We start from the raw sequence: 12996 nt of genomic DNA on the forward strand, positions 1-12996 counted from the left end.
GCTTTGTTGTTCTGACAGAGTGCACCAGAAAGAAGCCAAAGAGGAGCTGAAAACCCGTGAAGACATGCAGAAAAGGATGCAAAATGTACTAAACCTGAAGAACAGCATAGCCGCCAGCAGGGTAAGCCACTGACTAATTCCTCGCTTTCACATCAAGTCCGTTATCTTGGATTTAGTTTGACTGGGGTATTGCAAATGTGCAGGAAAACATACGAGTTCGCCAAGCCTGGCATAAAAAGAAAGCTGCCGAGGCCAAAAAGCAGGAGCTGGAGGAGAAGGAGTCGGTGCTCTCAGATGGAGGAAATGTTACCCAGCACATCCACCAGCAAAAACGGCTGAAAGAGCTGGAAAGGCAGAAGCAGTAAGCGCATTCCTTTTCTCCAACTACACGCTTAAAGGGGAATTTTAACAGCCCGACCTATCCCCAGGCTGAAAAGAATAGCTGCTGCCACCCTCTGCTCCCTACTCCCAGCACTTACCCCGAAGAATAAAATATCAGACAATATCATATACGGTGCAAAAGAGTGGTTATCAGGTAGATTTTACATTTCTGTAGGTATTGCCAGACATTTACATTAACCGCGCTTGGACAAAATAAATCTGTAATTTCTGTTCTACATCAATGGATAACTTTTTTGTAGAAATTCTTAGAAAACAGAACAGATGTAAGAAGTTTAAAAATGCATGCTTCTGTGGGTCCCTTTAACCTTTCATGTATAGGATACACGCTGCAGAATACTGGTTTTCATAAACAGATAATCAGAATAACTCATAGATACGAAATGGGATCATAGATAGCGGCCAGCTCTGTCTGTTTCCTTACTCCATGTTTCATTGTTAATAATTTTGCTCAGAGCACTGGAGGAGCAGCAAAAATTGCGAAAAGCTGAGATTCTGAGTCGCATCTTGCAAGAAGAGGCATATATGGAGAAGACGAAGAAAGAGTCTTCCAAGAGTTGGGATAAAATCCAGGGACCTTCCAAACTGAGGTCCAAGGCCTTACAATATGTGGAGAAAACCTGTAGAGAGAAACCTGAGCAAGACAGAGAACCGGTGTGTACAATTAGGGAGAATGCTTAAACTGAGCCAGCAAGAACCATTCTAAAAATCCTTACTGACTTGTAGATATAGTTTTTGTTACTGAGATGGCGTACTTATTTTTATTTATTTATTTATTTATTTGGAGTTTTTCTATACCGGCATTCGCAATTAGAAACCACATCATGCCGGTTTACATATAACAAGGGGGTGTGAACAAAAAACAGAACATAAACAAGTGCAAAAAGATCTTAAAGTTACATTACAACAAGGATCAAATAACTGGGGAGAGAATTGGTAAGATAACCGAACAGTTATCAAGTTGGAAGTCAATAATGGTCCAGTTACTTCTGGACCATTATTGACTTCCGACCCATGGCTGCTTGATAGTCTTTTTAAAGGTCATATATTTGTCCAGGCCCTGAACAAGGAGTATGGACTTTGAAGGTGTGAATGTGAGTTGATGATGATTTAAAGTAAATAATCAGATAGGGGTATGTCCCGTCGTCCCCCCTCACAATAAGTCATTGGAGCTGAACAGACCATCACTCTTTCCTACATCCTACCCTCTCCAGGTGTCCCCCATTACCTCTGCCGCTGGTCCTGTAGAGTTGCCCGGCCCTACAGCAGCAGCAGCTCTAGCAGGAAACATCATTACAGGGCCAGCGAGCCCTCGAATGCTGACTGACCCTGCGGCATCTCGCCTTCTTGCACAGGTTTCCATGGGGCGCTACAGGGTCTGTTAGTGTAGGAGTCACTGAAGTTTCCTGCTATAGGGTCACCACTACCTCAACAGTAGCAGGCGCGGATGAAGTCATGGCAGAAGGAGCTGCACTCTAGCAACTATGAAAATTTGGCACCAATTGCTTTTGCTTCCCTATGACTAAATGTTGGCCTGATAAAGTAAGCCTGCCAGGTGCCCAATGAAGCCAGATTCTTTCTGAGCAGTACAGCCTGGGTACGCAGTGTGGTTTGACGCCATCATTGTGGTTACTCCCTTTGATGTGACCCTAGTGACGGTGGCATCCCCATTTTTACTGCTGAGTCATTCTGAGCTATTCCAGTTTGGGCTTTAGGGCCATAGCACGACCCAAATGGTGAATGAGCAAACTTTATAATTCAATGCTAGGGTCCCCAGGAGCTAAGAAGACTTTAATATAATTTAAGTAAATAACAGGAAAAGCAGCATGCTGCTTGGTAAATTTCTTAATTATGCCGTCTTTCACCAAGGTCAACAGAGTTCAATGTGTAGTAGCAGTGATGGTGAACTCCAATTCTCTAGAGCCACAAACAGGGCAGGTTTTCAGGATGTCCCCAATGAATAAGCATGAGATAGATTTGCATGCACTATCGCATGCTTATTCATTGTAGATATTCTGAAAACCTGGCCTGTTTGTGTTTGTCGAGGACTGGCATCAACTTGTGTCTCTGTTACTAAGCTGCTGTGTGCCCTCTCTAGATCCAGAAGAAGTGGCATGCCCCATCAGTGGATGGAGACTCTACCACTGAACATGCAGAAGAAAAGAGGGAGGAGCTGGAAGAGGAACAGGACATGATTGCTGAGCCAGAGTTCATTGGCCTTTGGAATCAAGACCAGAAACCCTACACGGTAAAGTATTCACTGATTGTTATGACAGTGTTAGGGTTTCTTTGTCTTTATAGCTTTTTCTCTTTCTTAGTTTAGATTTTTGACTGAGCACTTTCCTCCTCCTCCTCCTTCTCTTTCTCTGAGATCTCCAGCTGAATCAGAATCAGGACTGGGATCTGGCACTCTGGGACCTTCATTCACAAGTACTCGGGGATTTTACCCCTGTCTTTATAGCCCTCAACAGAACCTGCACGTGGTGTAACCTGCAGGGAGCGGCAGTTACAACCCTCAACAGATCCTGCATGTAGGGTAACCTGCACAGAGCGGCAATTACAACCCTCAGTAGAACCTGCACGTGGGGGTAACCTGCACAGAGCGGCTGTTACAACCCTCAGTAGAACCTGCACGTGGGGGTAACCTGCACAGAATGGCAGTTACAACCCTCAGTAGAACCTGCACGTGGGGGTAACCTGCACAGAGCGGCAGTTACAACCCTCAGTAGAACCTGCACGTGGGGGTAACCTGCACAGAGCGGCAGTTACAACCCTCAATAGAACCTGCACGTGGGGGTAACCTGCACAGAGCGGCAATTACAACCCTCAGTAGAACCTGCACGTGGGGTAACCTGCACAGAGCGGCAATTACAACCCTCAGTAGAACCTGCACGTGGGGTAACCTGCACAGAGCGGCAATTACAACCCTCAGTAGAACCTGCACGTGGGTAACCTGCACAGAACGGCAATTACAACCCTCAGTAGAACCTGCACGTGGGGGTAACCTGCACAGAGCGGCAATTACAACCCTCAGTAGAACCTGCACGTGGGTAACCTGCACAGAACGGCAGTTACAACCCTCAGTAGAACCTGCATGTGGGGTAACCTGCACAGAGCGGCAGTTACAACCCTCAGTAGAACCTGCACGTGGGGTAACCTGCACAGAGCGGCAGTTACAACCCTCAGTAGAACCTGCACGTGGGGTAACCTGCACAGAGCGGCAGTTACAACCCTCAATAGAACCTGCACGTGGGGTAACCTGCACAGAGTGGCAGTTACAACCCTCAGTAGAACCTGCATGTGGGGTAACCTGCACAGAGCGGCAGTTACACCCTCAGTAGAACTTGCACGTGGGTAACCTGCACAGAACGGCAGTTACAACCCTCAGTAGAACCTGCATGTGGGGTAACCTGCACAGAGCGGCAGTTACAACCCTCAGTAGAACTTGCACGTGGGGTAACCTGCACAGAGCGGCAGTTACAACCCTCAATAGAACCTGCACGTGGGGTAACCTGCACAGAGCGGCAATTACAACCATCAATAGAACCTGCACGTGGGGTAACCTGCACAGAGCGGCAGTTACAACCCTCAGTAGAACCTGCACGTGGGGTAACCTGCATAGAGCGGCAGTTACAACCCTCAGTAGAACCTGCACGTGGGGTAACCTGCACAGAGCGGCAGTTACAACCCTCAGTAGAACCTGCACGTGGGGTAACCTGCATAGAGCGGCAGTTACAACCCTCAGTAGAACCTGCACGTGGGGTAACCTGCACAGAGCGGCAGTTACAACCCTCAGTAGAACCTGCACGTGGGGTAACCTGCACAGAGCGGCAGTTACAACCCTCAGTAGAACCTGCACGTGGGGTAACCTGCACAGAGCGGCAGTTACAACCCTCAGTAGAACCTGCACGTGGGGTAACCTGCACAGAGCGGCAGTTACAACCCTCAGTAGAACCTGCACGTGGGGTAACCTGCACAGAGCGGCAATTACAACCCTCAACAAAGCCTCCAAGGTGGTTATCTGCTGGGCCGACTGGATGGACCATTTTGGATTATCTGCCGACATTTGCTAAGTTACTATGTCATTACCATAACAATCCTTGGCTGGGGGCCCATCACCAGGGCTCCTTCTGGAGCTCAGCAATCATGGTTCCTAAATTCAAGCACGCTGGAGCACTATACCAAAGGAGATCACAGACGGATGGATGCAACCTGAACATGAGGCGTTCTTTCTTTTCACAAGGACTGAAGCATTTACTGTCACACTGTGCAGATACAAAATATCCTTTGTAAATCAGTCTCTCAAATAAATCTTTTAATGGATGATTTCCTAAAGATTAAAGGTCAGACTTTTCACTCAAAATATGTTTCTGACTACTTCCCTCGCCATGCAGCTGTAAAATCCTGTTTTCCATTGCCAAACCCATTCGCATAGAAAGAAACAAACGCTCATCTGTGATGTGCTGAGTATTACCTGCACTGAGGGACGGGAAGCCACCTTCAGATGCCAGACTCACTTTACCTGGCCGCGTTTCACAAGTGTCATTTTCCAGTGCAGCATCTTGTCTAGGCATGGGAATTTCTCTAATTCCTGGTTGGCCCGTTCAGTTACTTCAGAGCCCCAAGTCTCTGTATGCCCTGGCATGGGCGATGGGCATTGTGACAGTCTCCGTCTGAGTGAGTGAACTTCTGCTTTGTTTAGAGCTGCTGGTAGTCTTCGGTTTAATTGGCTTGAAAGGGAAAGTAATGAGTTTAAGATAATTGCCTTGATTTCTTACTGCTTTGTAGATGTATTGCCCCTGAATGAAATAATTATAAAAGCATGTCTTAGCAATTTGAAATGTGCTACTGTGGTAACCTAACGTTGTATTTTCTGCTCGGCATCATCAGCGGGATTGCCAAAGCAACTCGTGGCTCCTGTGCAGTATTATTAGGCAAAGGCCATATTTCGGATATTTATGTGATTGTTTTCACTCTCAGATGTGTTTGCTATCGAGAGTTATGAACTTACTGTAATCCTGGCACATCACCTTGAGCTCAGGTTTGGAAAGGTGAATGGTGAAATAAAATCTCTGTAGATTCAGCAGCCTGTCTGAAGGACTGCCTCATTGGTTACATCCCGTCAACGCATTAAACATTTTACATTCAAACTCAGTGCTGTTTGAACATGATTGTAATTCTGAATGGAGCCAACCACCAGGTAATGTGCGCCAGAGAGTCTGGAAAAAAAGCTCATTCATGCCACCTGATGTTGTTATCCGACTGCTAGGAGCAAGAAAAGCTTTCAGTGTTTGCTCCTTAAATTCTCCTTTCACGGGGCCATTCTCTCCCAGAGCTGAGGTGGCAGAGGGAAGTGAAGTCTGATGCATTGGATTTCTGGATTAAAATAGGATTTATGAGAAATTAGTGAAGGGGAGATTTTGAAGGGGGAACGAGTCAAGTCTCTGTATTTTGAAGTACTAAGCACCTGTAGCGTTTTCTTCTCCTCCTTTAAATTTTAAACTAAATATGTGCTATTCTCATAAAAAGAGTGAGACTAAGATTACAAAGGCACTCATCCTAAGGACTACAGGACCCAACCTGTCAAAACCATTGGGCACACTAAACTCAATTCAAATGACCCCCTTCCTGCACGGGAAAACAGCGCCCGCTTTCCTAACGCCCGCCCAGCCACCTCTCCTGGGCGCGCCATACAATATTTGAATGAGGGATCGCGCTAAAAAGGAGGCGCTAGGGACAATCGCGCGCCTAGCGCCTCCTTGGCAGCGGGAGCCCAGGAAAGAGGTGGCCGTCAGCGGGTTTGGAAAACGGGCGCTCAGTTTTACGAGCGTCCATTTTCCTAACCTGACTGAAGGCACACTTTTTTTTTTTTTTTTTTAAACTTTTGGTTCCTCCGATTTAATATCACCACAATATTAAGTCGGAGGGTGTACGGAAAAGCAGTATTTTCTGCTTTTCTGTACACCTTTTCAGGCTGCTCAGAAATTAGCGCCTGACTTGGGCCGGCGCTAATTTCTGAGCGTAAAATGTGCGGATTGGTGCACACTTTTTTTTTTTTCTGTATCCCGGGTGAATAACTAATAGCCTCATCAACATGTGGTGAGCGCTATTAGTTTTGAGGGGGTCTGGACACGTGTAACCCCTTCTTGTATAAGGGGTAGTGGACGGGTGTCCAGCGCGGCTCAGCAGAGTGCACGTTACTGTATCGGCCTGTTAGTGAAGGACTTTGCTCAGTATTGGGGGAAGGGGCTCTCAAGAGGTTTTTTTTTTTCCTCCGGTACTAATGTTGCTATCATGAGAAAAGATGCGCATTTCTCTAACCTCGAACACTGAAGGCTTGTGTCACAAGGGAAGCTCTTGTGCAAAGTGCAAAGCTATTTCTCTGGAGTGCTGCCAGCTCTGTGGGTGCTTCAGCAGCCCCAATATTGAGCAAACTCTTTCACTGTGACCGGGGTGGGGGTAATTTGTGTTGAGTTTAGTGCCCGCAATCATTTTAATTATTTTTTTTATTGACAATTTTTATTAATATAAAACATCTGAGACAAAAACATTGCCAACGGGTAGTACTAAAACATGAAGAGTTGCAAACTTCAGATATCTTAGAAAATATTCCGCAATCATTTTAAAAAGTTGTCTGTTATGGGTCTGAGGACCCATTTATTCTGAAAGGCACATTTCCTCCTGCATCATCCCAGTAATGTGCAGGAATGCTGTATGAGCCAGGAGTCTGTTTCTGCTTATCAGTGTTTCCTTTCCTTCCTTGTTTCCAGAATTCTCTCTGGACTTTTCCTGCCTGACCTTATATCTGTTGCCAGTCACCCCCTTCTCTCTGCCTCCTCCGTGCCACAGTCAGTGACAGATCCTTCTGAGCTACCGCATCCTCTGTTTAAAATGATCTGCCAGAGTCCTGGCATCTGACCAACTCTCCCTCTGTCTGTCTGTCAGGTCTCTTCTCCCCTGCCAAGAGGTCCTGAGCTTACCCTGATCTGGTAGAATATACAGTGACCTATTGTATTTTACTGTCTGGATTTTTTTCTCAATGAGCAGGTACTGAAGAGTGACGCTGATTCCAAGCCCCTGGGTGGCAGTAAAATGGAGAAAGAGATATTAGCTAAGACGCTGGAGAAACTGCGAAATGGGATAATTCAAAAGCAAGTAGCAGCAGGCCATGAGTTCAAAGGAAGTCCTTTCTACAGTAAACCAGCTGTGATTCACTTTAAGGTTTGTAGGTGCAGTTTGGTTTTCTTTTTATAGGAAAAGTTATTATTAGGCTGTCCCTTAACTTATCTGTATCAGTACAATGAGTAACAATAACACAGAATTAGTCATCCATAGCTAGTTGTGTCATTTGCATGACATTTTGTTGTAATTGTGAATTACTCTTTTTGTACATATATAATTAGCCTGGAAAAGAAACAGAAAGGGTTCATTACAATGTTATATTGTAACCTGTGCTACCTTGCACCTTCTCTATGACAAGGGTTGTACTCATTTTAACACTTCTTTTACCCATAATGCAGTGGGCAGCTGGGTCTTGGTTTCATGCTAAGTCTAGATTATGAGCGGATGTCTCCGTTGCTTGCAGCCTTGCATTGGGTGCCAATAGCTGAGAGAACTACATCTAAGCTGTTGGCTGTTGTGTTCTGCTGTGTGAAAGGTAGTGCTCCAAAATACTTGTTTGATAAACTTTACTGGTATTTATTTCCTAGTGGGGCTTGAGGAGAGAGATATTAGTGTGGGCTCCCTGGTCAGCTGGCAGAGCGCTATGTAGTAATTAAGGCCTGGGTTTAAGTTCTTGGGAAGGTACGTTGGATCCATTGAGTTATGTTTTTCTAGGTTAAAGGGGTGGGTAGCAGTGTTGTATGTTTTTTAAAGTTTTATTTTGTCTTTGTATGTTAATTCTGAATGTATTATTGTAAAACTATATTTATGTTTTACAGATTATTCGGTATATACATTTTATTTATAAATAAATACTAGGGTTAGTGCTGTTGTTTTAAAACAGCAGGGAAATATTAATGGCATTTGTTTCATTTTGGGTCATTCCCCATTCAAAACAGCACAAAAAATGAGTGAAATGTTTGGTTTGGTTTTAACACATGCTAAAACATTAAAAACAGAAATAAATAGAAAAACACGTTTCTGCCATTGACATTCCTAGTTTATGCCCAATGCTAAGTAGAAACTGAGAACTCAGTGGGAGAAGCAAGGAACAACACTGAAACAATAGTAAGAGTTTTAGTATTTTGAATTTTGACCCATTTAGATGGAAAATAAGGGCCTTGTAGTACACAGAGACCTTTGGAAATATTTTCCTTAGGAAACATTTTAATGGCTGCCTTGTCAGCATATCATGGTTATTGGTACACTGACGAGTTAGCTGGACAGAGTTGGCTATTTCTAGGTAACAGTCAAGATACACACATAGTTTGAATGCATCCCTGGATTGCTTTGCGTTCTCCTTCCCTCGCTACCTATTGCCTAAATCATTTGCAGTGTATATACCAAATGAGACTTCAAACTACCTTAAGAGCTCACATATTGAGAATCTTTAGATTTGACTTGATCTTTATGCTATTTTCAGGACTTTGATGTTGGCAAAACGTACAAGAAAAAAGTAATTTTAACAAATGCATCCTACAGTATTAACTACTGCCGGCTGATGGGAGTCAGCGAGGAACTGAAAGATTTTATCCATATTCAGTAAGTGAAGGGACAGTATGGACCCCTTACAGCCAGACATCCAATAAATCTGCTTATTTGTAATGATTACATAATAGGGATGTGCATTCGTTTTGAACGAATGGCAATCCGCAACGCATAGGTCCCTATTCGTTGCATTCATGGGGTTCCGAAACGTATGGCGAACCCCCACAAATGCAATGTATCGTAACGAATAAACCCCCCACCCTCTTGCCAGGGACTTTTGGCAAGCCTCCCCCAAGACTTTCCAAAAGTCCCCGGTGGTCCTGGAGCGATCTCTTGCACTCGGGCCGTCAGCTGCCAGTATTCAAAATGGCGCCGATAGCCTTTGCACTTACTATGTCACAGGGGCACCGGTGTCATTGGTCGGCCCCTGTCACATGGTAGGAGCACAAGATGGTAAATTATTACTCATCCAAGGAAAGCTCTGCAAAAGCATCCTGAAGTCTTTATTTATGTAGACATTGCTCCCACATTTTCACTGGAAGCTCAAGGTGGTGTAGATGTTTCCCTGCCCCCAGAGGGCTCACAATGTGAGGAGATTATTTCCTAAGCATTTGGCACATATGGGAGGAAACCTTTAGTAAATTATAAAATGGAGGGCAAAGTGACTGCTGCTCTAAGCACTAGGCCAGTCCTCCATCTGGCTAGTATGGAAATCTTCAAATAGTTTGCAGGCATTTGAATTACATCTTTCAACTTTATGGAGAAAGATGTCTCCTGTACATAAGTTCTGAAAATAAATAATGCTTCCCCTGGTAATGCCCTGTATATATTCTGTTTCCTGTAGCTTTGATCCTCCCGGCCAGATGTCTGCTGGAATGTCCTGTGACATGATGGTAACCTTTAAACCAATGGTAAGGAGAAGCTGTTTCATGCACTCATTTAAAATATTCATTTAAAGGTTTAGCAAAGTTTGAAAAGTTTAATAACCAGGTAGCTGATCACCATGATTTCCACTGGGGTACAAGACAGCTGCTTCCTGACTGCCTCTCCTTAGCTGAGGTTGCATCCATGCTTTAATCCACTGGGAAAACAGTGGTTTGACTTAACTTCAGAACTCTGTTTTAATTCTCAAAGATGATATGAGTTTTCTTGACAGTATCTCACTAGTAAAACCCTCCAGGAAACTTGCAACCAGGGTTTTTTTTAGTTCCTGTTCATACCCGAATCAGTCCAGACTCCTGGGATTATGTCTCCCTTCCACAGATGGAGACAGAGAAAGTTGCACTGGCACTGGCACATAAGCCAGAGTCCCTCAGTATTTCTCTGTCTTCAGCAGATGGTAGAGGTGCAATCCCTGCAGTTTGAAAAAAAAGAGAAGAAGAGAACAAAAATATTTGTTGGTATCCCTCCCTGGAGGATGCTAGGTCCTGGGGGAGGGGGGGGCGCTATCCCTCCTGGGGGGAACGAGCAGGGGGTTGGGGACCCTTCTCTGCCTCAGCTTTTCGCCGCCAGGGGGTGATTAGCTGGTGGGGCCAGTTCCTCAGCTCTTCAGTCAGAGAAGTAGCCGTTTCCTTCCTCTGTCTCATTAAAGTTTTAAAACAAAGAAAAGAGCTTTAGTGAAGGCAGTGGAGGAGGTGCCATGCGGCCGGGAAGGCTGTGTTGACGCTGTTCGGAGGTGAGTTCTCGGGCGGCAAGCAGTGCTCCGGTTCACCACGCGTGGCGGCAGGGCCGCATGTGACACGCGGCCGGGCCCGTGTAAAGGTGGAGCTGCGTTCTCTTTGTGATGGGTGGGCGAGCAGTTTCCTGCCTCTCGCGCGACAATGCTTGCGCGCGGGTTTCCCGAGCCAGGGCGGATTCCCGCTGCCTCTCTGGCGGGTTGCAACCGGACTAAAGGCTGGAGGGTCCAGTGGTCTGGTGCTGCAAAAGGCGCCAGGGTCCTCGGATGAGGATATCTTCAGGAGGTCCAGATGCCAACTACGATGATTAGGAGGGCGGTAGCTCCCACAGGGCTGCTTTTCTGGACCCAGCTGGGACTGACCAGACCCGTTGGTGCTTGCCTGGTAATGTTCCAGATGGTCAAGATTTGGATGAAAGTTTGGACCAGGTGCCGGTGGAAAGAAGGGGATGACCCAAAGGTGGTGGGTTTTTTCCGGAAGGAGGCGCTGTGGCCCTTGATCCATCAAGTTCTCGAGGAGCTGGGATCAAGGTTCTTAGGAGAAGTTGGATCAGGAGGGAGTGAACCCAGTCATGGATGGCCTGAGGGGTCCAGTGGAGGCCTTCCATTTTCACAAGCCTGTTAAAAAGCTGTGGTCAGGAGTGGGACGCTCCGGAGACGGGCCTAATGTAGGCCTGGGCGATGGCTAAACCGTATCCATTGCCTGAGGTCACGCTCTACCTTGGCACTTCAGTGTCAGCGGTCCAAGAAGAAAACCACCATTCCTGTAGCTGGCTCAGTGGCGCTGAAAGTTATGCCGGGCAGGAAGTTGGAGTTAGTCGCCCGGCTACTGAAAGTAAAATGTACAGCCATGCCGCACATTTTACTATCAGAAATTAACTCCTGCCAAAGGCTGGCATTAAATGTGAGCATACCTGGAAAAGTGTACAGAAAAGCAGAAAACTGCTTTCTGTACAACTTCCGACTTAATATTCTAGCGATATTAAGTCAGAGGAACAAAAAAAAAATGTGCCCCACCGGTCAGCGGGTTATAGAAACAGACGCTCAATTTTACTGGCATCTGTTTTCCTAACCCATGGCTGTCAGTTTGTTCGGAAACCGATGCCAGTAAAATTGATCGTCTGTTGACAGGACCCACTCACAGCTGCCTCTTCGCTAACAAGGAGGTGCTAGGGACGCTGCTTATTAGCGCGACCCCTCATTTAAATAATGAAATCGTGCACCCAGGAGAGGTGGCTGGGCGCGTGTCGGGAGAGTGGGCGCTCACCACAATTCTTATTGTATGGGGAGAGAGGTGGGAACAACTGCTAAAATTATCCCTTGGGATGTTGTGGAGGCCGGTAATGGTATCGGGGTCAAAAAGGGACTGGAATCCAAGGCCTGAAACACTTAGGTGTGCAAGAAATGAGGACTTTTACAGATGAATGTACTTGAATGTTATTAAAACAATGAAGTTTATGAAAGGGACTAGAATCTGTGAAAGACAGATCCATTACAGCTGTTAAGGCTAACAGGCCGGGAATCAGCCTGGGTTCAGGGTGTCCTTCACCGATGACAGGGAATGGACCACTCTACGCACTCCCTGTAAGCACCCACTACTTGTCACTGTCGGAGACATGAGGTCAGATTGGTCAGAGCCAGTTTTGCGGTTTTTAATGGCCTTATTGTAGGGTGTGTGGAGATTCTTGAATGGGCTTTGCAACAAGAACAGAATGACACAAGCTGTTATTTTGGTTATCTCTGCTAAACTGTGCAGCTGCTTTTGCTGAAAACCTGCAATTCTTTATTGTTTCCTGCAGATAAATGAAGAACTGGACGGGGAAGTCCTGCTTTCATCACAGATTGGGCGGTTTTCTGTCCCGTTAAAATGCACAATCAAGAAATGCGAGTTAAGTCAAGCTTGTCCTTTAGAAAACTGCTTTTCAGGGAAGAAATGAAATAAAAATTTGTCATCATCCTCAGTAGGGTCTTCCCAGCAGGTGTATAATGACAAAATCATGGAGTGTAAAGTTTCAGTAGGAGAAAAGAGCTTTTGAAATACAATATTTTGCCTGCACCTTGGAAATTAGCATTTTCAATATCAAATCTACTGCTCTGGGTCTCTCAGAGCCCATTCTTCCTGACATGGACCCTGCAGAAGGTCAGAAAGCAGCCAGGTTTGTGATATGTAGCACCGAGTCTCAAAATAATGGAGGAAAAAGCTTGTAGAAATACTTTTCTCCATTGAATTTCAGCAGGAGAACTTTTCACCCTAGCCGGCTCTTGGGTCAGAT

General features: G+C 45.7%; 1 protein-coding gene across 5 annotated transcripts in view; it reads left to right on the forward strand.

The window, feature by feature from the left end:
• Positions 1 to 12996, forward strand: part of CFAP74 (cilia and flagella associated protein 74) — a 76081-nt gene that overhangs the window by 17601 nt on the left and 45484 nt on the right. For all 5 annotated transcript variants that reach the window (XM_029578207.1, XM_029578203.1, XM_029578204.1 and 2 more), the window contains 8 exons: positions 19 to 121; positions 204 to 361; positions 855 to 1053; positions 2498 to 2647; positions 7447 to 7620; positions 8984 to 9102; positions 9893 to 9959; positions 12523 to 12612. In XM_029578207.1, coding sequence (XP_029434067.1) covers positions 19 to 121; positions 204 to 361; positions 855 to 1053; positions 2498 to 2647; positions 7447 to 7620; positions 8984 to 9102; positions 9893 to 9959; positions 12523 to 12612 — 1060 coding nt within the window. The remainder of the gene's footprint in view (positions 1 to 18; positions 122 to 203; positions 362 to 854; positions 1054 to 2497; positions 2648 to 7446; positions 7621 to 8983; positions 9103 to 9892; positions 9960 to 12522; positions 12613 to 12996) is intronic.

Source organism: Rhinatrema bivittatum, chromosome 15, assembly GCF_901001135.1.
Source record: "Rhinatrema bivittatum chromosome 15, aRhiBiv1.1, whole genome shotgun sequence".
Lineage (NCBI taxonomy): Eukaryota > Metazoa > Chordata > Amphibia > Gymnophiona > Rhinatrematidae > Rhinatrema > Rhinatrema bivittatum.